At 33.1% G+C, this 25,304-nt stretch overlaps 5 protein-coding genes and 2 non-coding genes across 12 annotated transcripts; all 7 read left to right on the forward strand.

The window, feature by feature from the left end:
• The first annotated feature begins 336 nt into the window (after positions 1-336).
• LOC107899074 (probable protein phosphatase 2C 34) lies at positions 337-3,385 on the forward strand. 3 transcript variants are annotated; one of them, XM_016824686.2, is made up of 6 exons: positions 337-750; positions 1,847-2,094; positions 2,176-2,478; positions 2,560-2,677; positions 2,777-3,000; positions 3,085-3,385. In XM_016824686.2, exons 2-6 carry the CDS (start codon positions 1,852-1,854, stop codon positions 3,289-3,291), a joined length of 1,095 nt encoding a protein of 364 aa, XP_016680175.1. In that variant the 5' UTR covers positions 337-750; positions 1,847-1,851; the 3' UTR covers positions 3,292-3,385. The 3 variants fall into 3 exon arrangements, with proteins under 3 accessions (XP_016680175.1, XP_040954763.1, XP_040954762.1); XM_041098829.1 differs by having other exon boundaries at positions 381-773; positions 1,778-2,094; XM_041098828.1 differs by lacking the exon at positions 337-750 and adding an exon at positions 1,127-1,508 and having other exon boundaries at positions 1,778-2,094.
• A 2,579-nt stretch (positions 3,386-5,964) lies between these two features.
• Positions 5,965-7,934, forward strand: LOC107899075 (probable ribosomal protein S11, mitochondrial). The gene is made up of 2 exons (XM_016824687.2): positions 5,965-6,236; positions 6,958-7,934. The coding sequence occupies exons 1-2, from the start codon at positions 6,119-6,121 to the stop codon at positions 7,686-7,688; spliced, it is 849 nt and encodes a 282-aa protein (XP_016680176.1). The 5' UTR covers positions 5,965-6,118; the 3' UTR covers positions 7,689-7,934.
• Positions 7,935-9,226: 1,292 nt separating this feature from the next.
• Positions 9,227-9,326, forward strand: LOC121220663 (small nucleolar RNA snoR69Y). Its single transcript, XR_005917882.1, has one exon. It is a non-coding gene; the product is annotated as a small nucleolar RNA snoR69Y (small nucleolar RNA).
• Positions 9,327-9,501: 175 nt separating this feature from the next.
• Positions 9,502-9,588, forward strand: LOC121220665 (small nucleolar RNA snoR53Y). The gene has a single exon (XR_005917884.1). It is a non-coding gene; the product is annotated as a small nucleolar RNA snoR53Y (small nucleolar RNA).
• Positions 9,589-13,389: 3,801 nt separating this feature from the next.
• Positions 13,390-16,733, forward strand: LOC107899076 (uncharacterized). Of its 2 annotated transcripts, none has more exons than XM_016824688.2 (8): positions 13,390-13,710; positions 13,842-13,959; positions 14,174-14,554; positions 14,636-14,887; positions 14,970-15,487; positions 15,568-15,692; positions 15,865-16,025; positions 16,098-16,733. In XM_016824688.2, exons 1-8 carry the CDS (start codon positions 13,475-13,477, stop codon positions 16,590-16,592), a joined length of 2,286 nt encoding a protein of 761 aa, XP_016680177.1. In that variant the 5' UTR covers positions 13,390-13,474; the 3' UTR covers positions 16,593-16,733. The 2 variants fall into 2 exon arrangements, with proteins under 2 accessions (XP_016680177.1, XP_040954764.1); XM_041098830.1 differs by having other exon boundaries at positions 13,404-13,710; positions 14,633-14,887.
• Positions 16,734-16,832: 99 nt separating this feature from the next.
• LOC107899077 (pectinesterase) lies at positions 16,833-18,645 on the forward strand. The gene is made up of 2 exons (XM_041098831.1): positions 16,833-17,817; positions 17,895-18,645. Exons 1-2 carry the CDS (start codon positions 16,833-16,835, stop codon positions 18,587-18,589), a joined length of 1,680 nt encoding a protein of 559 aa, XP_040954765.1. The 3' UTR covers positions 18,590-18,645.
• A 1,832-nt stretch (positions 18,646-20,477) lies between these two features.
• Positions 20,478-23,744, forward strand: LOC107898134 (probable pectinesterase/pectinesterase inhibitor 21). 3 transcript variants are annotated; one of them, XM_041098833.1, is made up of 3 exons: positions 20,478-21,336; positions 21,517-22,215; positions 22,310-23,744. In XM_041098833.1, the coding sequence occupies exons 1-3, from the start codon at positions 20,622-20,624 to the stop codon at positions 23,524-23,526; spliced, it is 2,631 nt and encodes an 876-aa protein (XP_040954767.1). In that variant the 5' UTR covers positions 20,478-20,621; the 3' UTR covers positions 23,527-23,744. The 3 variants fall into 3 exon arrangements, with proteins under 3 accessions (XP_040954767.1, XP_040954766.1, XP_016679162.2); XM_041098832.1 differs by having other exon boundaries at positions 20,478-21,330; positions 21,511-22,215; XM_016823673.2 differs by having other exon boundaries at positions 20,478-22,215.
• Positions 23,745-25,304: the final 1,560 nt, after the last annotated feature.

Raw genomic sequence — 25,304 nt, forward strand, 5'->3', positions numbered from 1 at the left:
AGTTTCTGTTAACACTAATTTTTTATTAAATTTATTGATACAACATTTGAAAAAAAAATTTAATTGATAATAATATAATTAAAAAAATGACGCCTTAATAAATCTAAATTTAATAAAATATTTTTAATAATGTTATCTGGAAAGTATATATATTAAATTCTTAAAAATAAAAATATAGAAATTAAATTTTAAATTTAAAAAAGTATAGAGACTTATGACATATTTTAACCTTTCATAATTTATAAATCCAATAAATGAATTTTTTTATATTAAAAAATTCATAAAATAGCTAACTTGTTTAATATAGTAAAAAAAAAGGGGGAAAATAGGAAGCTAAACCAATCTTATAAAGTTTTGACAAAAATGGCAAAAGCAAAACAAATTAAAAAAAAGAAAGAAAAAGGTTGAGTTCAGTTGTAAAAGTCTTACACAAAAAGAAAGAAAAAAAGAAAAAGAGAAAGTGCTTGCTTGTAATAATCATTATAGATTTGTTGTTTGCATGTAATTACATGGACAAAACATGCTTATGCTTTCTTTGTTATCTTCTCCATAGATGAAAAGAGCTTAAAAAAACCATAACCAAGCAAAACAAAATCGAAGGGAAGTGTGTACTGCTTTCAAACTATGGGTTCTTTTTCTGATCCATCCTCATTTTCTTTCTCTCGGTTTCTCAGCTTTTCTTTTAAGGATCACATCATCACATTCCGGCTGCTTACATCAACTTCACGGCAAACCATTTACTGTTAAAAGGTCACCATCTGTACTTTTGAAGGGTTGGTCTTGCTGAGTTTTTTCTGGAATGGCCTGTTTGGTTTCTGAGAAAGTTTTTTAGGTTTTCTGTTTTAGTTTGATTTGTAGGTATTAAACTAAATTGAGCTGCCTTGTTTCTCTTTTAAAAAAGTGTGAATTTCTTTTCTTCTTTGAAGATCAAATTTTGATTCATTTTAATGGTACTTTTTATAGTAACCTGAGATTAATCTTTAGTTTTTTTGAGGTCTTATGTTCAGAAACATGTTTAAAATTGGAAAATCTGTTAAATTTTTTTCTTTACTTTTCATCTAATAAAAGAAACTGAGTAACTTTGCACATTAAATTTTGTTTATTTTTCTTAAAATATCTATCTATCTATCTATATGTATATATTATATTTCAGGCGGTTTCTTTGGTATTCTGGAAAACAGGCCCCTAGTGAACAGAAGAAATTAGCAAAGGAAAACCCAACACTCTATTTCCTTCCATTTTTTTCCTTTTACTATAAAGGGAAATTCTAGATTTTCGTCTTTTTTACTTTTCAAGTTGCCACTTGCCATTTATTTCATGTTCTCTTTTTTCTGTTATCCTTTTCTCAGCAACCAAACAGACCCTTTGATGGGGTTTGTTTGGTAGCCAGCTAAGTCTAAAAATGTTGAGAGCTTTTTTATCCATTTTCTATCTAGTACATGTTTACCTCCTTCCCTAGATGGGGAGGCTAATGGTAATGGAATTCCATGTCATGATGAATATTCTCTGTAATACCCTTTCAGATTCACAGGTTCCTATATTTGCTGATATGTATATATTATATTGTTAGATTCCTATCTTTCTGAGTCAGATCATGTCTTTTCTTGGTTAACAGTATCACTCAAATTCAATATGCTTTAACCAAGCATTTGTACAAACAAATATATATGTATTTGTATACTTAAATGTATGTATATGTGTAGAAGGCTTCCTTGCTTGACAAATTTTATACTGTTTCCTTTACTTAAGTGGCTATATTTATTTATTTTTTCATTAGGCAAAAAACTTTGGATCTATAAGAAGGGAACAAACAAGTTGTGTTTTGATAGTGGGTTTTGGATTATAGAGGCAATGAGGCATTTTTCCTCCATGTTCAATGGGTTGGCGAGGTCGTTTTCGATGCGAAGAGGGAAGAATTCGAGCAATGGTGATGGAAGAGAAGCTGCTGAGACAATGGCAAAAGATGCAAAGAAACATGACATGATTTTGAGGTCTTCTGGTTTTGTAAATGTTGATGGTTCTAACAATTTGGCCTCAGTTTGTTCCAAGAGAGGCAGGAAAGGAGTGAACCAGGATTGTGCTATTGTATGGGAGGTAAGGCCCTTACCATATTTTTTCCGTTAGAAGATTTGATCATTTTTGTATTTGATAAATGTGGCTTCTGTTTTGGAATAGGGATTTGGAAGTCAAGCAGACATGTTGTTTTGTGGCATATTTGATGGTCATGGTCCATGGGGTCATTTCGTAGCGAAAAAGGTTCGAGAATCGATGCCTTCGTCCTTGCTTTGCAATTGGCAAGAGACTCTAGCTCAGACATCGCTCGACCCGGATTTGGAATCTGATAAAAAGCATCAGAGGTTTCATATATGGAAGCATTCTTATCTGAAGACTTGTGCTGCTGTCGATCACGAGCTCGAACAATATCGAAAGATCGATTCGTTTTACAGTGGAACAACCGCCTTGACAATTGTCAGACAGGTAACTCAAGCTTTTACTTCTTATTATGGCACACTACTGATGAAAGCTAGTGAGAATAATTCACACTTTCATATTGGGCAGGGAGACATCATATACGTAGCCAATGTCGGTGATTCTCGGGCTGTTTTGGCAACGAATTCCGATGATGGAAACTTGGTTCCCGTTCAGCTTACTGTTGATTTCAAACCAAATTTACCTCGTGAGTAATCTGTAACAACAATCTCTGAAAATGTTAAAAACATAAACAGATTATACCATCAAGAATTCTTACGTTTTTCCGGTTGATTTGTGTTTGAAGAGGAGAGTGAGCGGATAATTCAGTGCAAAGGTCGCGTTTTCTGCATGCACGATGAACCAGGGGTACACAGAGTTTGGCTGCCTAATGAAGAGTCACCAGGACTAGCAATGTCTAGAGCTTTTGGCGATTACTGCATTAAGGACTACGGTCTTATTTCGGTTCCTGAAGTCACACACAGACATATAACCAACAAAGACCAATTCGTCGTGCTCGCCACCGATGGGGTACGCATGCATTCCAAGGTTTCAATGCAACTTAAAATGTCAAACAACACTAACAATTGCAGATAACTTGTTAACTACCTGCAGGTATGGGATGTAGTTTCCAATCAGGAAGCAATTCAAATAGTATCTTCGACACCAGACAAGGCGAAGGCAGCGAAGCGTTTAGTCGAGTTCGCGGCCTGTGCTTGGAAGAAGAAAAGGAAAGGCATTGCAATGGATGATATTTCCGCTATCTGCCTCTTCTTCCACTCATCTCACCATGAAGTTAATCTTGTAACAACTTCAAAATAGTGTGTACTTAAATGAGCAAATGGTGGCTGCTCTTAAAGTTTATTACAACTATATTATATATTTAGTTAATCAGAAAGTATTCATTTCATGCTCATACATTGCTACGCATCCAAAATTTTTCCATGAAAACGGGACAATTCCTGGTTGTCAATTTGTCATATGTAAACATAGTTAAGTAAAGCCCACATGGGCCACATTCTCACACAAGATTGATTAGCATAGACTTTAGCTTAGCTTAAAGGTGAGTGCATTTGGTTAACTGAAAAAGTGGAAGGAAGGAAAGATTGAGAGAAAAAATGAAAATAAATAAATAAATAAATAAATTTTGAGTGCATGTGATTGGGAGGAAAAGTAAGAGAAGAAAAGATAAAGAGAAAAATATTTTTCATCTTAATGCATAAAAATTAATCGTTCTAAATTGGGATAATACATTTTTGAAAGTTTTATTTTATGAAAAAAAAAACATAATTTTGAACTAACATGCACCTCTCTTAAAATGATCATCTTTTCTATTTTCTTTCCTCCCACTTTTTTTTTCCATACTAAGTATACTTAAAATTTATTTTCTTTCTATTTTTACACTTTCTTCTTTTATCCTTTCACTTTTCCTCTCAAATTAATCACTTTTAAGAATAGAAAAGAAAAGAAAAGAAAAGAAAAGAAAAAAACTACCGCACAAAAAAGAAACAAAGTAACTTTGATGGGGTAACATGAGTCTTTTTGAGGCGTCTCTTTCTTTGATTCTCTTTATTTCGATATTGGATACTGTTGAGTAATATTTTCTCATATTGTATTAAGGGAAACACAATGATATTTATACACATTCTTACCGCTACTATTACAGCTCACAACAGGGCCCACTGTTTTGTCTCGGCCTTTGGGTCGAGGGTACTAACATTTCCTGTCCCTGGTGCTGACATTCTTTGGGCCTCCTTCGGCTGATTGAACGCTTGCCTATGGAGCACGCGGTCCTTTCTGACCCAGTAATTGACTCCCCTAGCAAACCTCGCACTTGCCAATCACGAGCGAGGGTCCTCTTCGCGGACATGGCTCGCGACCTTGTCCCTACGAGGCTTACGCAAGCTCTCCTCTTACGACCTCATCCCTGTGAGGCTTACACGAGCACCCACCCGCGGGCTTCCCGTGCGAGCTATCTTTGCGAACATCTTGCATTCTCGCAAGGTCCTCAGCTGACTATGCCTGTAGGCGAACATTCTTCTTCCGAGTCAAGTTCATCCTGGTCGGAGGTCCAGATCCTATCGGTCACTTAAACTATCAGTTCCCAAATCCTAACAGATACGTTAAGCGTATGTTATAAATATAATCAGAATTTCATGCTTAAAATCATATTCGAATAAAAAGAAAACACATTCAAATAACAAAAAACTTTATATATATATTCCTATTAATTTTATTTTCTAATAAAATATTTGTAAATTGTTGTAAATTTGTTGGATGTGTTTTTCAAATTTTCGTTCCATATCGAATTGACTAACAATTAGAAACTAAGAGGTGGACAACAAAGTTTGGTTACATAGTTCGAAGGCTTCTTAGTGTTTACATGACCTTATCTAGAGAGTAATGCATTGTATATCAACAAGTATAAGGCGCAGTTTAAGTTCAATGCATTTAGCAAAGTTCCTATCACTCTCCCACTAAAATTTTCCTCGTAAAACTTAGATTTAAAATGAAGAACAGAAACAATATATTTATAAATATGCATTAAGTATCAGATCTCATCTAAACCTAAAACAAGCTCTCTATTAAATAATAAATAAATGTTTAAAAGGCATGTTAAAATATAATAAATCTAAATCTCTAATTCTTCAAAAGTAACCTTTGAATGTCTTCAATAATGAATAAATTGATAGAGATTTTTTAAGTATAAATATTATTATAGATAAAATATCCTCAATAAGAGAACTTTGGATAGTATTGAATGGGTTGTTAAGAATTTTTTTCTTATTTCTCAATATATCTATTGGAGCGAGTCCATTAATTAATTCTCCGCGTTTTGTAGGTCCATTAGGTGGGTAGATGTTGGCCACAAGTTTTAAAGCTACTCTATACTTAGGACGATGATCGAACTCTTGACCACTGATTAAAGTAGAAAAGACCCTTACCATTTCATCTAACTCCCATAATCAAAATAGGTCAATCAAATATAGCAAATTCCAATGCCCTCCTAATGCATGTTGAGTTGCAATTGATGTTATATTTCGTTCTTATATTTACTTTCAAGATAGGTACTCTCATTGTTTGGAAAATATAAAGAATTTTTTTAGTAAATAATTAACCCAAATTCATTTTAGGGCTATACATATTATTTTAAATTTTTTTGAAATTTTTTATTACTTTTAATTTAATATATTTTAATTTATTAAATATATATAAATTAATATTTTTTAATATTTACATTATATAATCATATATTACTATGAATTAATTTTTATGCATTATAATATGCATAAAAGCAGATAACATATATTACAAATTTAAAAATGAATAGAGTTAGACTCGAACTTTCTTTTAATATCTGAGTCTGAATCTAATTTATATTTTAAATAAGACTAATTTTTTCTCTAATTTTTGAACAAACCTTCGAATTTAGATAAATATATTAATCAGAACAAGTCTTCCTAGCATCGTCTTCCTCTTCTGACCCAAGCCCAAAGCTAATTGTTGAAGGTAGACTAATAGGCCGCAAATTAAAAGACCCAACATTTTCTTTTTCGCTCGAATATTTATATTATTCTCTTTTATCAAAGGTTTAATGTTTGCTGAGCAAAAAACCTGAAACCTAAGGAAAAATCATAGAAGAAAAAAAATGCACCCATTGTCTTCAATTCGACAGCTTCGCCATTCCTCTACTTCAGCCTTGCTTCAACGCTTTAGCAACTTCAATTGGGTGTGTCGAGCTTCTTCCAACCGCCCTGCTTTTCTCGGTAAGTTTTCCAACAGCTCTGCTTTTCTCGTTAAGTTTTTACCTTCGCTTCCAAATTTGAGTGTGTTAAGTTCTGGATTTATTATCCAATCCTATAAATGATATAATTTGATGAATGTTAGAAACTAAACTTCGCAAACTTTGGAATTCTCATCGTGTACTTTTTGCAAACATTTGGTGGGCAGAACATAAAGCAGCGAAATAGAAATTTTTTTAATCATTATAGTTACTGTATTCAATTTCTTGGATCTAAATATAGATTTGGAAACGAAGTTGAATTTTCACCTGGGCTGATTTTACTTCAGAGGAATACAAATTCTTGTAAACATAGGGTCATTTTAGGGTTGTGAATTTTCAGTGAAATAATTTGTCTTAGTCAACAGAATTGATCAAAATTGTTATAGATTTAAGGGCATAGCATTGAGCCATATATCCCCTAGAAATTTTTTTCATTTTTCATTTGGGGTTGTGAATGAAGTATAAGCTGAAAGGCCTTTTTTACTTTGAACATTCATTGGATATATATAACCATAAGAATAAGTTGAGCAACTCTGAGTAAACAAACTTGGGATGAACTGGTCTGAATGTTGTGTGTACAGTAAGTGCGAAATTAGGGCTAAAGTGGTATATAGGTACTTGGTTTGCAATCAGTGAAGGACTCCATAGTTGAAAATATTTGTTAATAGTCTTTTCCGATTGGTATAACTGATTTTAGTTTACAGGAGGTTTAAAGAGTTTCAGTGCCGGTGCACATTCTTCTGAGAATGTTGGAACTCCGGAGAAGAATTTTGATCAACAGACAATGAAGGATAATGTCTCTGCTACATATGCTTCGACTTTCCAGAATTTTTTTCGTCCTTTAGGTGAACAATCTACTGAGAATGTTGGAAATCTAGGGAGGAATTTGGATCAACAGGCAGTGAAAGAGAATGTCTCCGCTAGATATGCTTCGGCTTTCCGGGATTTTACTCGTCCTTCAGGTCAAACAGAATTCAGGTCAGGCGGGAATTACAGGTCCATGGATGTTGTGATGGAAGCAATAGATGGAGATAGAAGGGCAAACTATAGGGGTTCTCAATTTCGGCAAGACCATATCGAGCAAAACGAACATTTTGCGCACATAAAGATCATGCGCAACAATACCTTCGTCACCGTGACAGATTCCAATGGAAATAAAAAATGTGGAGCCTCGGCTGGAATGTCAGGACTTTTAGGAGGCACGAAAGTATCTAAGTATGCTACTGAAGCAGTGGCAGAATATGCTGGGCGCAAGGCAAGGAAAATGGGGATTAAATCGGTTGTGGTAAGAGTGAAAGGCTTTACCCATTTTAAGAAGAAAAAACAAGCAATTCTTAGCTTTCGTGAGGGCTTTAAGAATCCTATTGTCTTCATTGAGGATGTCACTCGTCATCCACATAATGGATGCCGGCTTCCAAAGAAGAGACGAATCTAACTTCCTTGCCTTCTCTATCTAGAGGGCTTGATAGTGGCCGTGACGGCATATTGGTTAGGGTGTTGCCATGGTATGCTGTTATATCAACTCAAACATATTCATGTTTTTCTATTATCAGTTACTTCAAATCATCCATAAATTTACTGGTTTGTCTGATACACTGTTTGCTTGCCATCTGATTTTGATGAATTATTTGTTGGGATTATCTCTCTTATTTTAATATCTTACAAAATGGTTAATGCTTCATATGCAGAAGAGTTCTGTTCTTTATATGTCTTGTTTATGATTTTGATTTGTTGAACCATTGCCAGGTCTTTAAAGAACAATTTGGGCCTCTGATCTTTTTTCTTTTCCTTTACTTCTTCAAATTGCCATGTAAAGTAGAAGATTGAATAAAGGATAAAAAAGTAATTTTATTGAAAAACATTTTTTCAAAAATTAAAAGCTAGAAATTTTGATTTTTTTTGGCTTGAGCTAAAATTTCAATTTAAAATTAACGTCTAATTTGAAAAGCTATTTATTTACGAATTAGACAAATACGAAAATGATTAAACTCAATCTTTAAAAAAGGATTGAACAATTGGAATTAAAGTGCTACAGAGCAAGAGAAGAAAAGAAAAGTGGAAGAGTTGAATATCGCTTCCGACATAAGTACAGACTATGATACTGATACTGACTAAAGGCTGAGTATAAATTAGGTTACGTTACATTCATGATATTATCTCACTAAAAAATTTAAATAATAAGATAGACTTAATAAAAATATAATTATATTTTTAAAATGCATAATAATAAATTGAAGATTTAACATTTATATCTTTTATCAATTTGGTTTTTATCTTTTTTTAGTTAAATTGGATTTAATCTTTTAAAAAAAGTCGAATTTGACTATCAACTTTAATTTTTTTAAATTTTTTAATAGAAATATTTACTAAAATGTTAAAATTCCAAACATGATAGCTCACGTAGTTTATGTGTACTTTATGTTGTTTTTTTATATATTTTTTTGAAATTTGAGTTTATTTTTTAAAATATTTTTTTATAAAATTTAAATTATTTTTTGATGTGGTATAATAAAACAAATAGTATCATATCAACATAAAATATAAATAAACTGCTATTAAATTGTCATGCCACATCGTTAAAAAAAGTTTAATATTTTAATTAAAATTTTTGTTAAGAAAACAAAAGTTAAAAGAGATTTTCACTAAATTTATTCTTTTAGAATTCAACCTTTTGTCATCTAACATTGGGGTAAAAATGTAATTAAAACGAAAGTGGAAGGGTAATTCTGCAAAACGAAAAACCAATCGGCCAGTTTAAAATTGAATCCTAACCCTAATCCATAACCCTCATCGTCCCCTTTAAAAACGCTCTCTGCTCTTCCTCTATCGCCTCGCCTCTTTCATCTACGATACTTCAATCTTTCTCTCTCTAATTTTCGCCCCCATTTTCTCTTCTACTTTCTCTAAAATAGACATTCATTTTTTGATCTCTTTCCTTCTGTTTCTCCTTCATGTTTTTCTTTTCGCTTAAAAGTTTGCCGATGATGATAAATGTATTATCCCAGCTCATTATGAGACCTTTTTGTAGGGTCTGGGAATTGAATCTTAATCCAACATTTATCTGAGTCTAAACAAACCTTTTTCAGATTTTTAAAAATTCCTTTTTGTTGAAGTGTTAAATCTTTAATTGTTTGTGCTTTATTTCTTTTACTCATTCTAAAATTTCCAATTTTTTAAAATTTTAATTTAGAACGCATACATATATTTAATTCAATTTCTTTTCTGGTCTTTTCTTGTGATTGTTAAAAGTTCCCAATGATGTTTGAAATGAAACCATGCTAATGCTGATTGTTCAGTGATTAAAAATAATTTATTTGATTTATTTTGAGGGAACTTATTTTCATAAATGTTTATATTTTCCTATTTACGAGAACCGATTTCTGGTTAACTTGTAAAGTTGTAATTTGCCAATAAAAGAGACAAATATCAATATTATTGTGTTATCAGTACGCTTACATTGGGCAAAAAAAAATTGTTTTTGGGGATTTTTTTGGATTGGGTTTTAGGTTGTTTTGGTTTATATATTTTTACTTTCAAACTTGGTTGGGCCTTAAATGTATAGTATTATCATCATTTTATTTAATTTTTCAAAATTTTAATCAAAATAAATTTAGATGAAGATTATGATTATGATTTAAATTCAAATGGTTTGAAATTATCTATAATTATTTTTTAATTTTTAAATAAGAAAATAATGTGATACAGTGTATTCTTGACACGTTTTTCTGATCTTAATCGAGCTAGATTCAATATTCAATCTACGTTAAAATGTGGATCAAATTTATGGTTTGATAGATGGGGGAGTGTGTTTGTAAATAAATATTATGGCCCTCACTTAAATCGTGGGGGCCGATTAAGGCTTAGATTTTCATTGAAAGGAAAATGACAATGGCTTGGCTTAAGCACAATTATTGGACAGTTTCGTTTTTGTTTCTTTTATTTTTTGAAACTATATATTTCGAAATAATTACCAACCTCATGAGCTTGGCAATGGAAGACAAACTCAAAGCAAAGCAACAGATAAAGGAAAAACGAACGAGGAATGATAAACAAGAAGCTTAGGGTTATGAGATAAACATCAAGAACAAAATGAATGATCTAAGGGGTTGAGATGTTCATTTGACCTTCCTTGAATGAATGGTGAAGAACATCATACATGAAACTGAGATCGATCTGACGGCAGATGACGACGGTTCGAGTTTCTTTTTATTCGATTTTTTTTTAAAAATTTGTTCGAAAGTTTTGACCGGAGTTGGAGGAAATCTAAATCACGAAACGTGAGTGGAAAGACAAGGAGCGTCACTTTAGGGATAAGGAGGGACAGGAAAAGAGAAAAAAGAATAAAACATTATTTAATTATAACAAATTTTAAAGGGTAAATTGCAAAAATAGGTTCTTTTGTTTGCCTCATATTATATTTTAGTCACTTATGTTTAAAATGTTATGTTTTAGTCATTTACGTTATTATTTTGTTATAAAGTGGTCATTCTACTGTTAAGGTCTGTTACCTCCCTAACGACGATTTTATGTGGTTGTCCAAATGGGTTTTAAATGCCAACTTGAGTGTTTTATGTGACAGTTCAAATTAAATTTATTTAATTAAAAATCTATTTTTATCCTAGCAACTAGACATCTAAGTTGACATTTAAAATCTATTTAGACTGACATGTAGGATTATTGTTAGGGAGGTAACGGTAGAGTGACCTCTTCCTAATAAAATGATAACGTAAATGACTAAAATGTAACATTTCATATATAAATGACTAAAATGTAATTCGAGATAAATAAAAGTGATCATTTTTGTAGTTTACCCATTTTTAAAAGAGTATTATTTTTTATACTTATTTTTATTTAATATTTAGATGAAAACAAATTCTGGAAAAATTAAAATAATTAAAAATATTTTAAAAAATATATAATAGTTTTTTAAAAAAATAAAAATTTTAAAAATTTTGGTTTAAAAACATTCCATCGGAACTGAAGCCAATAAATATGTTTGATTGACACGTGGTCATTGTGTGCAAACACACGTCATCATTTGGTAGCAGCTGCTTCACATGGACAACTAGGGATGGTTTTCACCACCAATCCAATCAATTACGTATCTTAATTTTTATTAATAATCACATTTCCCTTCAATTTATAATATAAAATTTGATTTTAATTGGATAAAAATAAATTTAAAAAAATTTAAAAAGTTGAAGTTAATTTTATGTATAAAATAAACATTTAATTAGATAAACATAAACTTAAAATTTTACAATATTTATTATAACTTACAACTAATTAGCATAAATAAAATTTATATTTATCATCAGAATTAATTAAGCAATTAACTAAATAATTAAATCAACTCACAACTAACTTACAACTATATAAATATTTAAGTTAATATTTTTTAATTTTTATATTTAAAATAAATAGTTAACTAATTAAATAAAAAATTTAAAAATAAATTGTCTATTTAATTTAAATTATTTTTATATGGACGCTTTTTTACTATTGTTAATACAATTAATAATTCATACTTAAAAGCTATAAGAAATGGAATAATTGTCTTAAAAGCCCCTCTGTGTTCAGTTTTAGTTTATTCGGTCTTCGTTTTTTTCTAATTAACGTTAATGGTCTTTCAAATGTTACAACCTAACAAAAATACCCAATTTAATAATAGTTTTTTAAATTTAGCTTTTTATTTATTGTAATTTATTTATGTTTTTTCTCCGCCATCTTCCTTTTAATACCCTTTATATTTTATTAGAAGTTGGAAACAATTGTATATATTTGTATTATTTAAAACATCACACGCATACGGGTCAATTGAGTCTTAACTCGATTAGTATAGGTATTGTTACCAATGCAATAGGATATAGGTATTGTTACAAAATCAGAATGAAATATTAGATTTTATAAGATTTCATAATTCTAATATATAAAATATGATAAATGTTTAAAATTTTCTTTAAAAATGTTAAATTTTATACAAAATATTAAAAAGTAAATTATATTCATAATATTATAAATAAATTATATTTTAAAAATTTATACATATAGTCCGTGGCGGAACGTAATAGAGACCTAAGAGATCATGGTCTCCCCTAAAAAGTAAAAATTTAATTTAGTCCCTTTATAATTTATAAAATTTTAAATAAGTAATGGTAAAATTACACTGACCTCAAAAATGATAAAAATTTAATTTAACCTTTTAAAATTTAGAAAGATATAAACTATTAAAATGATAAAATTATATTTTTACCATCGTAAAAATATATAATTTAATTCTGTCTCAAAAAATTTTCACACTCCATCACTGCCTGTAATAAACCCGTGCACCAGATAAAAAAACTAATTAAATTATAAAAAAATATCATAAATTTAACCAACTACATTTAATATAAGATTAGGATAAAAGGTATTTCCACCATCATTAATTTATTACAACTATAAGACAAAAAGCATCATTATTAAAGTAAACGAATCATCCAAGTTCTTCCACACTACCCCGACACATACCCACCTTCTACCTCACCACCTTTTGCCACGTGGCTAAAATACATTTTCTTTTAAGGTTAGTATAACTTTTGTCTTTCAATCTAACAATGACATATATATATTTCACTTTAATACTTAAATTTAGTAAATAAATTTATTTTGAATTTAAAAAAAATTAAACTCGAATGATTTAAATAAATTTTTTTGAATAATTTAAGAGTTATTTTATAATTTTTTTAAAATTAAGTGACTTAATCGTAAACCTATTAATAGTTTAGTGATTTTTAGTGTAGTTTGCCCTATATTTTTTTGTCTTTTTTATACCTTAACTAAATAATTAAGTCCATTTTGATCCTGAACTTGAAAAAATATATAATTTGATGGCATGACACTCTAAAATTGCATCATATTATCACTTAAAAATAGTTGACCTAATAACATTGTATAACCTGAAAGTGCCATGTCATCAAAATTGTTACATATTTCCAGATTTAGGGACTAAAATAGACCTAGTTACTAAGTTTAGGTATTAAAATGAACATGCTTCCCAAGTATAAGGGCCAAAAATTGCATTAACCCAATTCTTTACCACCCTCCACAGCATTGTATAGAAAAACTTTCAACTACTGTTCTTCACACACTTTTATTTATTTAAATTACGGTATTATTACATTTACATGTGATGTTACTTGCAAAAAAGAAAAAACTGAAAACTCCTTTTCCTTTTCATCCATGTTTCAAGCAAAGAACAACTCTGCCATATGTCTTAATCAAAGTACCTTAAACGATGTCTCGTCGGTGCTGTCGCCGTCGATAATAAGGTGTCTCAGCGATATATCGGAGATGGACACGGTTCATCTCAGTGTCGATCTAGTGTCGGCGGCGAGACGAACTGTTGGGTTCTTGAGAAGTGTTAATGAATGTCAGTGGCTTCATCAGAGACCAACTATTATTGAAGCAATAAGGAGGTCAGCTTCTTTTTTTTTTTTTAATTTTGTTTTGCTAATTGAAGAGAAGTAATATGATCAGATGGTTGAGGTTGAATACTTGAATGTGATGATGGGAGTTATTATTATTATTTTTGATTATTTGGTTATAGGTATGATAAGGTATGGATGCCATTGATTTCTAATCTGACGGTGGTGGGGTCAACGCCTCCTTTGGTTTTGCCACCTTTTGATGTTGAATGGGTTTGGTTTTGTCACACCTTGAATCCAGTAAGTTTTCACTGTTAATTCTGTTTGGTTGACGGGAAAATGCGAGAAAATGGTTTACTTGAAACTTGAAAGAAGGAAAAAAGAGAGAGGCTTTTTTCTGTATTTTCTTTGACTCTTTTATGATCTGTAAATCAATGGTTTTACTTGTATTTTTCACTGTAAACTCTGTTTGGTTGATAGGAAAGCTTGAATTTGTTTGTTCATATTTTTTCAGGTTGGTTACAAGAAATATTGCGAGTCAAGGTTCTCAAAACTAATAGGAAAACCATCGATTTTCAATGAGGAAAATGAAGAATATGCATTGATGAGATGTAAAGAAATTTGGGTTCAAAGATATCCGGCTGAACCTTTTGAGAATGAAGTAGAATCAGATTCTCAAGACCCACCATTACTAAATGAAGATCTTTTCAATGAAGTTCAAAAGCACAAGCTTTTATACTCAAAATTTTCACAACCATATTTGTATGAGTTAGTGTATTTGATAGCTGCTAGACAAAGATACAAAGGATTTCTATATATGATCCAAAGATTTGGAGATGGGTGCTTTAGGTTTGTGCCTGCTTTTGATATTCTCCTAATGCTGCTTACACACCAGGTAGATTTTTCTTTTCAACAATTATCGTATTATTCGGATTTGGGTGAATATCTAATACGAGTATGATGAACAATGAAGCAGAGCTATCCAACAGCATATGCAGATGATTTGAAGGACATGTGGGAAAACATGGCGAAGGTGGTGGGGTTATGGGAGACAGTGCAAGAAAAAGAAGTGGAAGAAACAAACAAGATCTGGGAAAGAACCTTCGATGAACCTTATGAAAAAGCTGGAGGTGAGATAGCTATGGCCAAGCGACCAATCTATTGGGAGATTTCAGATGTTGATGTCAACACTAAATATAAGTCCATGATCCCAAGATTCCTACTTGAGGTAATTTAGTATCTTACTCGGGTATTCAAATATGTGTCAACAACGGGTACTTATAGATTGATTTAGTGGCATAACAATGCAGGTATGCATTTTTGTGAGGCTCAATGCTCGGATGAAGGCAACGAATGGGGACATGAAACACAATTTCCTCCGTCTCCGGATGGTAAGATGTCACAGGGAGTTGAAGCTTGATAAATCGATCCCCGATTTTTCGTATGATTCATGGCGGAAAGCTTGGCATTTGTACTGTGAGTTTGGAACTCGAGGATTGATCGTTGAGTTTCGTGGCCGTGGCGGTCACTGCTTCAAAGGAAGTAAATTGGTGAACTCAATGTCATTTTCCTGGAATGATTTGCTAAGGGCACCTTCTATTACTTTGACAAGAGAAATTGATCAAGTAAGAGTTCTTGCTTCTGTAACTCCCCCAGTTCAAGCACCATACCTATTGAAATGTGTCCCGGATAGAGTTACGGATGATTCTGGAGCAATGATATCCGATGTGATCCTAAAATTAAACAATTACCGGCCCCAGAAAGGTCGTTGGTTGTCTCGCACGGTTCTAGACCATGCTGGGAGAGAGTGTTTTGTTGTTAGAATAAGGTATGTTTTATCATATCCGGATAAAATAAAGCACATTTGTTCTGTCTATTTGATGCAAATTTTTGAATGCTGTGTGGCAGAGTGGGAGAAGGGTTTTGGAGAAGAGGAGCTGAAACTCCTTCTGCCGTAAATCGGGAGGATCGAATAATTGAGATTCGTGAAGGTTCTTGGTCTTATGTTGCCGGCTCTATCGGTAGAGCTCCCGGTATGTTTCTTCATCCGATTTTGTAGTATGCTCAACAAAGAAGCATGTTAGTTGTTGATTTTCTTTTGTTAACATCGATGACTCAGACTTTTCCAGTTACTTATGGCATTTTTTTCATGCTGCGGAATCTAATTTAAGCATTTGTTGCTCTTATTGTTGCCATCTAGTACAGAGAAAGTTGTAGGAACAGCAACACCGAAGGAATCTCCGGATCAGTGGCAAGCAGCATGGCAGTTTTCAACAGGAGATGAGTTACTGATAAATTGCGGATCTTCGACATCGAGTTCCAGCCTAAGTTTTAGCATGAAAAGTAGAGAATCATCGGATTCATTTGTAAGTTCCAACTTTTAGTTTCTTTGAACACCTTCTGAGATGTTCATAGTTTAAATTAGCATTATTTTGTAGGTGATGTTGTTGAGGGGCAGGAAAATGCAATATCAAGATAAAGAAACCGAAAGCAAAGTAGCAGAAGACGAACAGGAAGATGATGATGGATTCGTGACTCTCGTAAGGTTTACCGAAGAGAATCCGACAGGAAGAGCAACAGCACTGCTTAATTGGAGGCTGTTAGTGGTAGAATTATCGCCCGAAGAAGATGCCATTTTGGTCCTTCTACTTTGTATCTCGATATTACGTACGGTATCAGAGATGTCCAAGGAAGATGCCGGGGGTTTATTGGTAAGACAGAGGTTGAAGGAAGCGAAGCTCGGCGCTAGAGACTGGGGATCCATCGTACTCCATCCTTCTTCATTATCCTCCTCCAATACTTCACCTTATCTACAACCTTGGTATTGGAATGCTAGCCAAGTAATGGCACAACATGAAGATACCGGTTACACAAGGAAACCGGCACCGGTCGAGGGCGGTGATATGTTGTACAGGCGAGGGATCATTACATAAGAAATACTTGAGAAAGGATTTTAATACCCTTTTCTTTAATTTTTTTATTATTATTTGCAGATACTACCATTAAAATATAACATGAGTTATAAAATTATAGTAATTAAATTGAATCCAGGAAAAACCGATACATTGAATTCCCAAGGTTTTTAATGAACTTCTTAACTAATTAATACTTTCATATGTATATATAGGTGTAATATAGAAGCTTGTTTCATCACCAACCTCTTAATAATCTTCATGGCCATGGAAATGAAGGTTTCAGCCCTTTGTATCATATTTCTTCTCACCATTCTCTTCTCTGAATCTGTTGCTAGCTTTCCTTCTTCATCCCTTAACACAGACTCCATTTGCAAACACACCCCACATGCAGATTTCTGCAAATACCTTTTTTCTTCTAACAAGTTGTTCAACACCCTCGACTATGGCAGGGTCTCGATCCATCATTCCTTGTTGAATGCTCGTACTTTCCTCGATTCAATCAATCAACATTTCCTCGCACACCCTTCGAATTCGACGTCAAAACAAGCCCTAGAGGATTGCCGGTTTCTAGCCGATCAGAATGTTGATTTCTTGTCACAAATATCAGACAGAATCAATTCTTCTACCGACAGTTTAGACAGCGTCGAGGCTGATGATTTGCACGCTTTGCTTAGCGCTGCTTTGACTAACGTAGAAACATGTCTCGAAGCACTCGAATCGACACCGTCAGCATCGAGAATTAAGGACCGGTTTTTACAATCAAATGGAACAAAGAGCTTCAGTGTTTCTCTTGCAGTTTCAAAGCATTGGGTTCATAGCTCGACCAATCCAGAAAGAAACCATGTTTTTCACAAGTTGATTGATGATACCTACACTCCTTTATCTGTGTTTATGTCTTCTAACGATAAACAAACAATTTATGAATATGCAACTGGGAAAAGGGATGTTAAGACATTAACAAATGGGAAAATTACAGTGAAACAAGTAGTGATGGTAAGTCATAATGGAGATGGCCAATTCAAAACCATCAACGATGCCATCACAGCCATGCCGAACGTTACCGGTTACAGCAACGAATACTATGTGATTTACATACCTACCGGTGTCTACGAAGAGTACATTTCGATACCAAAGTATAAACAGAACTTGGTTTTGGTAGGCGGTCTCAGCACCAACCCCACGATAATCTCCGGAAATCGCAGCGTTGGCGATGGCTCAACCACATTCAGTTCAGCAACACTCGGTAAAAATCATAATTTAGCTTTTAAAACTTTCACATTTTATTGACTCATGTAATGTATAACTTCTCTGTACCTGCAGCTGTCTTTGGGAAGAAATTTATTGCAGTGGACATAACATTTCGAAACACAGCTGGACCGAGCAAGTACCAAGCCGTCGCTGTCCTAAACGGAGCCGATCAATCCATATTTAATAGATGCACGTTCGAGGGATACCGGAATACCTTATACGTCCACTCTTTCAGACAATTCTACGTAAACTGCCATATTTTAGGCACCGTTGATTTCATATTCGGCAATGCGGCCGCTGTGATACAAGAATCTTACATACACGCTCGACTACCGTTGCCAACACAAGACGATGTCATCACTGCTCAAGGAAGGACCGATCCGAGCCAAAACACGGGCATATCGATCATAAGTTCCTTCATTAGAGCCAATGATGATTTAATCTCAAACATGGGATTGACGAAAATATATTTGGGAAGACCATGGAAGGATTATTCGAGGACGGTTTATGTGAGTAGTAGCTTGGATGGATTGGTTGCAGATGAGGGTTGGAAAAAAAGGGATGGAGATTTTGGACTAAGTACAGTTTATTTTGGTGAATATGATAACTATGGTTTAGGAAGAGATACGGGTGATAGAGTGGATTGGCCTGGCTTCCATAATATGACTAAAACTGAAGCTCTTAACTTCACTGTTGCAAGATTCATTGGAGGTAATAAATGGTTGCCTGCAACTGGTGTTCATTATTTTGGGGGATTACGTGATTGAAACCTTTCTGCTTTAACTACGGAATTCATGTTAATAAATGATGAGTTGGGTGCCTAAAAATAAAGAGTTATTTTATTTTATTTTATAAATGAAAATAAATAGTTAATTATTTAATTGACTCTCTTGCATTGTTTTTCTTGAATTTATTTTATCTTGGATTATCATTCAATGAATAACTTTAAAAAATCGGATAATTGACTAATATTGGTAAGTAAATTATGGAAGTTTTTTTACTAGAAATCAGATTCTATTTTATTTTATTTTTGCTTAAAAATAAGTAAATTAGTTAATATATATTAAATTAAAAAATAAATTGGTCATTTTTCTTAAAAAGTTCATCCATTTATATTAAAAATTACCATGGTTATTGACTAACAAAATAACCAGACAATGATACGTGGCATGTCACGCGTACCTCCTACTGACGAACAGAGAGCAATTTTTAACAGTAAAAAAGGATAAAATTTTTAATAAAATGACTAGTTTACTTTTTGATATAATGTACATGAATTAATTTGTCCATTTTTTGAATATAGGGAACAAAATGCAATATGACTTCTAGTATATGGACCTCCATGATACTGTTACCGGCTAATATTAGAATGATAGTTCCAATAATTTAAAACCTTACATGGTGGTTTGCTAATGCAAATAATTCAAATTTAAATCCTATCATAAGCATATTTTTATTAGTTTTTTAAATAAAAAACCAAATTATCCTCGAATATATAAATTAATGTATAATAAATATTTAAATGTATAAAAATATCAAAATAAATGTTTAGCTGAGAGATAACTTAAAGTTTTACTAATGCAATTAGTTCAGGTTTAAATCCCTCCATAAGTATATTTTTATTGGTTTTTTAAATAAAAAATTAAATTATTCTCGAATAATATTACTTAATTTAATTATGAAAAGATATTTTGTAATTTTTTAATTGAGTTGGTCACCTAGTTAAAGGGTGACACTAACTTAATAAAACACTTAATAAATAATATATATAATTGATGGAAGTAATAAAATACGCATAATAAAAATTGAGATGCATATCATAAATATTTACCCGTCCGTCTTATAAAGTTTGAGGCTAAACTTACATTCTTAACACGTTTTTGGCTTGATGATAATCAGTGTTTTCAAAATCAGCCTGTATTGATCGGTCATATTAGTTGGATCGGGAATTAGGTGATATACTAGTTTAATTTTTTTTAAATTTTTTTATTAATACCAGTTAAACTAGGTTAAAAATCGATTGAACTGAATTTTAAAAAAAAATATTATATTTTCTAATAATTTATTTAATTTGAAATGCTGACAACCATTTATACGATGATTTGAATCCTGAGTGAAAAGTTTTGATAATTACCTCCAGCTGTTAAGCTGGTATAACTAAAAGTATCTTAGTTTACGCCATAATTATCTCAAAATAAATTAAAGTGCAAGACCGATTCACGATTGGTGATTTTTTATACTAAGATTAAAATAGCTTTATGGTTTTGGAGTAAAAACAAATAAAATAAAATTGGTAAAATTATTAAAATATTTAAAAAATAAATAAATCAATTTGTATATATTATATCAAAAAGTAAATCGGTCTTTTTATTAAAATTTTTATTCATTTATGTCGTGCTATGTCATATATTACTGTCTGTTAATCCTATCAATTATGTTAGATTTTAGCAATACAGATAGATAAAAGCTTTTAATAAAAAAGACTAAATTATTATTTAATTTTATTTTTTATAAAAAAATAACAACATTAATAAGAATAAATTGGTAACTAAAAAATCATTGGAGTTTGCGAAGTGGTAGGGGAACCTCAAGTTATAATACTAAAAATAACCAAAATCCAATATATAAAAGGCAAGGCTTCATCTCCAATGGAAACATGATCTTTTAAGTAAGAATCATCAAAAAAGAAAAAAAGCCAACCACACTTCGAAGGGGCTTCATTACCTTCGAAGGAGTTGGCAGTTGAATTTGCTGCCCCTCCAATTTTGTTTTCATTTTTAATAAAAAAAATTTACGATTATGTCGAGCTCGGATGACTCTGAGAGGAAGAAGCGGATCGCTATAATCGTGGTCTCCTCTTTCCTCTTGGTGGCCGTAGTGGTGGCGGTGACAGTCGGGGTTACCATCCAAGAAGAGGACAGCGACTACGACGACGGAACCACAGATGGGAATAAACACGCTCAGGTTACTTCCTCCAAGAAGGCTATCAAAATGATTTGTCAACCAACCACTTTCAAGAAAACATGTGAAGAGCAGCTCCAACATGAAGCTGGGAACAAGACCGATGTTAAAGACCTGATTCAAGCGGCGTTTAAGGCGGCCATGAAGTACGTGGAGCAAGCTCAGGCGAATTCCACCCTTTTGAGGGATCTGGAGAAAGATGAAGGGACTAGAAGTGCTTTAGATGCCTGCAAGATTTTGTTGAATTCTACCATGAGCGAATTTAACAAGTCACTTGAACTTGTTGACAAGATAGAAGTTAATACGGTGAATAAATTGTTGGGTGATATGAAGATTTGGTTGAGTGCTACCATTAGTAACCAACAAGCTTGTATAGATGGGTTCGAAAAAACCAAATCAAAAACGGAAGCTGGGGAGAAAATGAAGAAGTTCTTGAACATCACGATGCAACTCAGTAGGAATGGTCTTGCCATCGCCTGTGAGTTATCGGAGCAACTTAAACAGTTGGAGCTTGCCGGACTGTTTGAACGTCGCCGTCTTCTCCAAGATGAAGATCAACTTCCGGTTGTCGGCCATTCTGATTGGACTTCTTTTTTAGAACGAAACAAGGAATGGAATCGTCGCCGTCTTCTCCAAGACGAAGATCAAGTTCCGGTTGTCGGCCATTCTGATTGGACTTCTTTTTTAGAACGAAACAAGGAATGGAATCGTCGCCGTCTTCTCCAAGACGAAGATCAACTTCCGGTTGTCGGCCATTCTGATTGGACTTCTTTTTTAGAACGAAACAAGGAATGGAATCGTCGCCGTCTTCTCCAAGACGAAGATGGACTTCCGGTTATTGGCCATTCCGACTGGACATCCTTTTTAGAACGAAACAAGGAATGGAATCGTCGCCGTCTTCTCCAAGACGAAGATGGACTTCCGGTTATTGGCCATTCCGACTGGACATCCTTTTTAGAACGAAACAGGGAATGGAATCGTCGCCGTCTTCTCCAAGACGAAGATGGACTTCCGGTTGTCGGCCATTCCGATTGGACATCATTTTTAGAACGGAACAAGGATTGGAACCGCCGCCGGATGCTCCAAGAAGGCGAAGACCTCTCCGTTATTGGGCATAGGGACATTGATCTCGAAATTCCAGCAGGAGCTAGGAGATTGATGTCGACTGATTTGAAGCCTGATCTTATTGTGGCCCAGGACGGTAGTGGAGACTGCAAAACCCTTAATGAAGCCAAACAAAGAATCCCCTCCGGATCCACCAAGCCTTTCGTCATTTATGTCAAGGCCGGAGTTTACGCTGAGAATGTTGATTTCACCTCCGATTTGACCCATGTTGCGCTGGTTGGAGATGGCAAAGAAAAAACCAAAATCACCGGTAATATCAGTACCGGTCCTGATGGAAAACCCACTACCTACTTCACTGCTACCGTCGGTAATTATTATAAATTTATAGACTACTACAACCCTATCTCTATTTATATTTATGTATATTGTAATTGTGGTTGCATATGTTGTGTTGCTTGCAGGTGTCGATGGAGACCACTTTTTTGCCAAGAACATTGCGTTCGAGAACTCGGCCGGGCCATTGAAAGCACAAGCGGTGGCGTTAAGGTTACAGTCAGATTTTGGAGTGTTCTACAACTGCTCGATAGATGGTTACCAAGACACACTTTACGTATTCAGCAAACGCCAATTCTTCCGTGAATGCACCATCTCTGGAACAATCGATTTCGTATTCGGCGATTCGGCGGCGGTCTTCCAAAAATGCAAATTCCTTGTCCGGAAGCCACAATCAGGACAACAAAACGTTGTTACGGCACAAAAAAGATTGGACCATAATCAGCCCACAGCTTTTGTGATCATGGACAGTGAAATCATCCCAGATGCTGAGCTTGCACCAGCGAAGAACGAATTCCCAGCATTCCTTGGTCGTCCATGGGGTAAGCTATCCAGAGCTATCATCATGCAAACTTACATTGACGATATGGTACACCCCGAAGGTTGGACTAGTTGGGATCCCAAAGAACCGACAAATCTTTGCCAATACGCCGAGTTCAATAACACTGGCCCTGGTGCTTCCACTTCCCTTCGTGTTAAATGGGCCGGAGTTAGGTTGCTTAACGAGGCAGAGGCCATTAACTACACTCCACCCAAGTTCTTCGACGTCGGCGATGCCTGGATTAAGGAGTCCGGAGTCCCTTACACCCCAGATCTCTCCATTGGTAAAGCTGAAGACAAAGGGTTGATCCCTACGTCCCCAGATGTTCCCGCTAGTAAACCCGAAAACAATGGGTTGATCCCTACCTCCCCAGATGTTCCCGCTAGTAAACCCGAAAACAGTGGGTTGATCCCTATCTCCCCAGATCTTTCCGCTAGTAAACCTGAAAATAATGGGGTGATGCCTATCTCCCCAGATCTTTCCGCTAGTAAACCTGAAAATAATGGGGTGATGCCTATCTCCCCAGATCTTTCCGCTAGTAAACCTGAAAATAATGGGGTGATCCCTATCTCCCCAGATCTTTCGGCTAGTAAACCTGAAAATAATGGGGTGATCCCTATCTCCCCAAATCTTTCCGCTAGTAAAGCCGCACACAAAGGGGAGATAAAGCTGAAGAAACATAAACACAAGAAAAAGAAGCACCATGGAAAAGGGAAGAAGCACCGTGGGAAAGGGAAGAAGAAAGGGAAGAAATCCAAGAAGCACCATGGAAAAGTTGAGTTGAAATCAATAATCCAGGCTTAATTTCTAAATTATATTATACATTTCTATAATATTTTTATATATTATATATTAATTTACTGATGCAGCAAAGGTATCAGCTCCTTCCAGGGACAACTATCTCATTTTGTTTTTTTTTTTTGTTTTTGGTTAATATATAAATTAATTAATTAAAATAATTTGGTAGATAAAAGATCAACCTTTCTATGATCTTTTTTTCTATTTAATTAATTCTTTTTTAATTCAGGCTTCCAAATTCTAAAGCATTATTTTATTCATCAAATATCTCTCACAAAGGATTGTAAATTATAATATGGCACTCCAAATTTTTTATTTAGTTGTTTTATAATTTATAAAATTTTAATTCAGTAATAATAAATTGTATTTTAATTCTCTTAAAAATAATAAAAAATATTTAATAATTTAAAAAATATAAAATATAAACTATTAAAATAATAAAATTATATTTTTATTACCGTAAAAAGATACAATCTAATTTCGACTCCGCCACTTACCTACCATTAGGTAATTCAGCTTTCCTTTTTCAATTAGGGTAAAATTAGGTGAAAATTAAGGAAATGAAGTACGGCTTGCACAAACATTTTAAAAAATAATCTTATTGGACCAAAAGTTACAAATTTTATTGCCTCAAACACTAATACTATATAAACCCTTCACCTTATCATCTTTTTCCATTCAATTTCGTCCATCTTTTCTAATTTTCATCCTCAATCTCTTTTTCTCTAGATTTTCTAATCTCTAAACCTCTAAAAAAAATCCATCTTTTTTTCTTTGCAGTTACAAGTTATTAGTAATTTCTTCCTTTTTATTTTCATATTTCAAAGATCTTTAGTAATATAAGGTAATTTATTTTATTTTCATAGTTTTTATGTTAAATAAATTGTTAATTTAGAGAAAATCTAATAATATTATAAATTTTTAATCTATTTTGTTTTTTAAATTAATTAATCATATTTAATATGATAAAGTTACAAAATTTAAAAATATCAACGCCATTGATTCGTTTGGATCATCAATACATAGTCGCCTCCTAATTACAAATGATAAAAAAATATGATCATATTTTTTGTTTTAGTTAATATCATTGTTAAGTTGTTGATAATTATTATATATATTTTTTAATTTTTCATGTTTATATCATGTTAATATTATTTATTTTATTTTTAATATCATTACTAAATTGATAGTAATTATTGTATTTTTTAAAATTTTTTATGTTTATATAATTAGGACGAATATCGAATTATTGAAATATATATACACAATTTAAGTTCAAGAACACCATGTGTTATGAAATAGTACTTAAATAAGGCGAGATCCGTACACATTTTGTATGCTCGATGAGACTAAATTGGAGCTCGCACTTATTAGTGCTTTAAAGAGATGGAAAATTGAAACACATACATTATCTTTTGTGCGGTGAGTGTACAATTAAGTATGTAGGGCGGAGGTTCATACGTCATAAAATCTGGTTGGGTTCCTTCAACATTGTCCAGACCTTTACTATCAAAATCACTCCCCTCTGGTCTGATAGGAACAATGTTTGGTTTAGAAAATAATGCAATTTTCGAACCGTTGGGTCTAGGCTCCTTGATTATATATATCATTATCAGTTTCAACTTCTTCTTCGTTATCAACCCAAGTTGTTGAATCATGTATTGGATTGGATGTCCCTTCACTAGTGCAGGCGGTTGGCATGACTGTGTAACTTGATGCATACCCCCGTAAGTGTTTCTAGCATAGGGCATCAACATTTCGATGTTCAAATTAAAGGCACTCAC

The sequence above is a fragment of the Gossypium hirsutum genome, chromosome D08 (assembly GCF_007990345.1).
Source record: "Gossypium hirsutum isolate 1008001.06 chromosome D08, Gossypium_hirsutum_v2.1, whole genome shotgun sequence".
NCBI lineage: Eukaryota > Viridiplantae > Streptophyta > Magnoliopsida > Malvales > Malvaceae > Gossypium > Gossypium hirsutum.

Coding starts and splice junctions, on each gene's coding strand:
- LOC107899074 (XM_041098828.1), top strand. CDS start 1,460: ATGGGGAGGCTAATGGTAATGGAATTCCATGTCATGATGAATATTCTC. Junction 2,095..2,175: donor ATTGTGCTATTGTATGGGAG/GTAAGGCCCTTA, acceptor GTTTTGGAATAG/GGATTTGGAAGTCAAGCAGA. Junction 2,678..2,776: donor TTTCAAACCAAATTTACCTC/GTGAGTAATCTG, acceptor TTGTGTTTGAAG/AGGAGAGTGAGCGGATAATT.
- LOC107899075 (XM_016824687.2), top strand. CDS start 6,119: ATGCACCCATTGTCTTCAATTCGACAGCTTCGCCATTCCTCTACTTCA. Junction 6,237..6,957: donor CAACCGCCCTGCTTTTCTCG/GTAAGTTTTCCA, acceptor TTTAGTTTACAG/GAGGTTTAAAGAGTTTCAGT.
- LOC107899076 (XM_041098830.1), top strand. CDS start 13,475: ATGTTTCAAGCAAAGAACAACTCTGCCATATGTCTTAATCAAAGTACC. Junction 13,960..14,173: donor TTTGTCACACCTTGAATCCA/GTAAGTTTTCAC, acceptor ATATTTTTTCAG/GTTGGTTACAAGAAATATTG. Junction 15,693..15,864: donor CTCTATCGGTAGAGCTCCCG/GTATGTTTCTTC, acceptor CATCTAGTACAG/AGAAAGTTGTAGGAACAGCA.
- LOC107899077 (XM_041098831.1), top strand. CDS start 16,833: ATGGCCATGGAAATGAAGGTTTCAGCCCTTTGTATCATATTTCTTCTC. Junction 17,818..17,894: donor ATTCAGTTCAGCAACACTCG/GTAAAAATCATA, acceptor CTGTACCTGCAG/CTGTCTTTGGGAAGAAATTT.
- LOC107898134 (XM_016823673.2), top strand. CDS start 20,622: ATGTCGAGCTCGGATGACTCTGAGAGGAAGAAGCGGATCGCTATAATC. Junction 22,216..22,309: donor CTACTTCACTGCTACCGTCG/GTAATTATTATA, acceptor TGTTGCTTGCAG/GTGTCGATGGAGACCACTTT.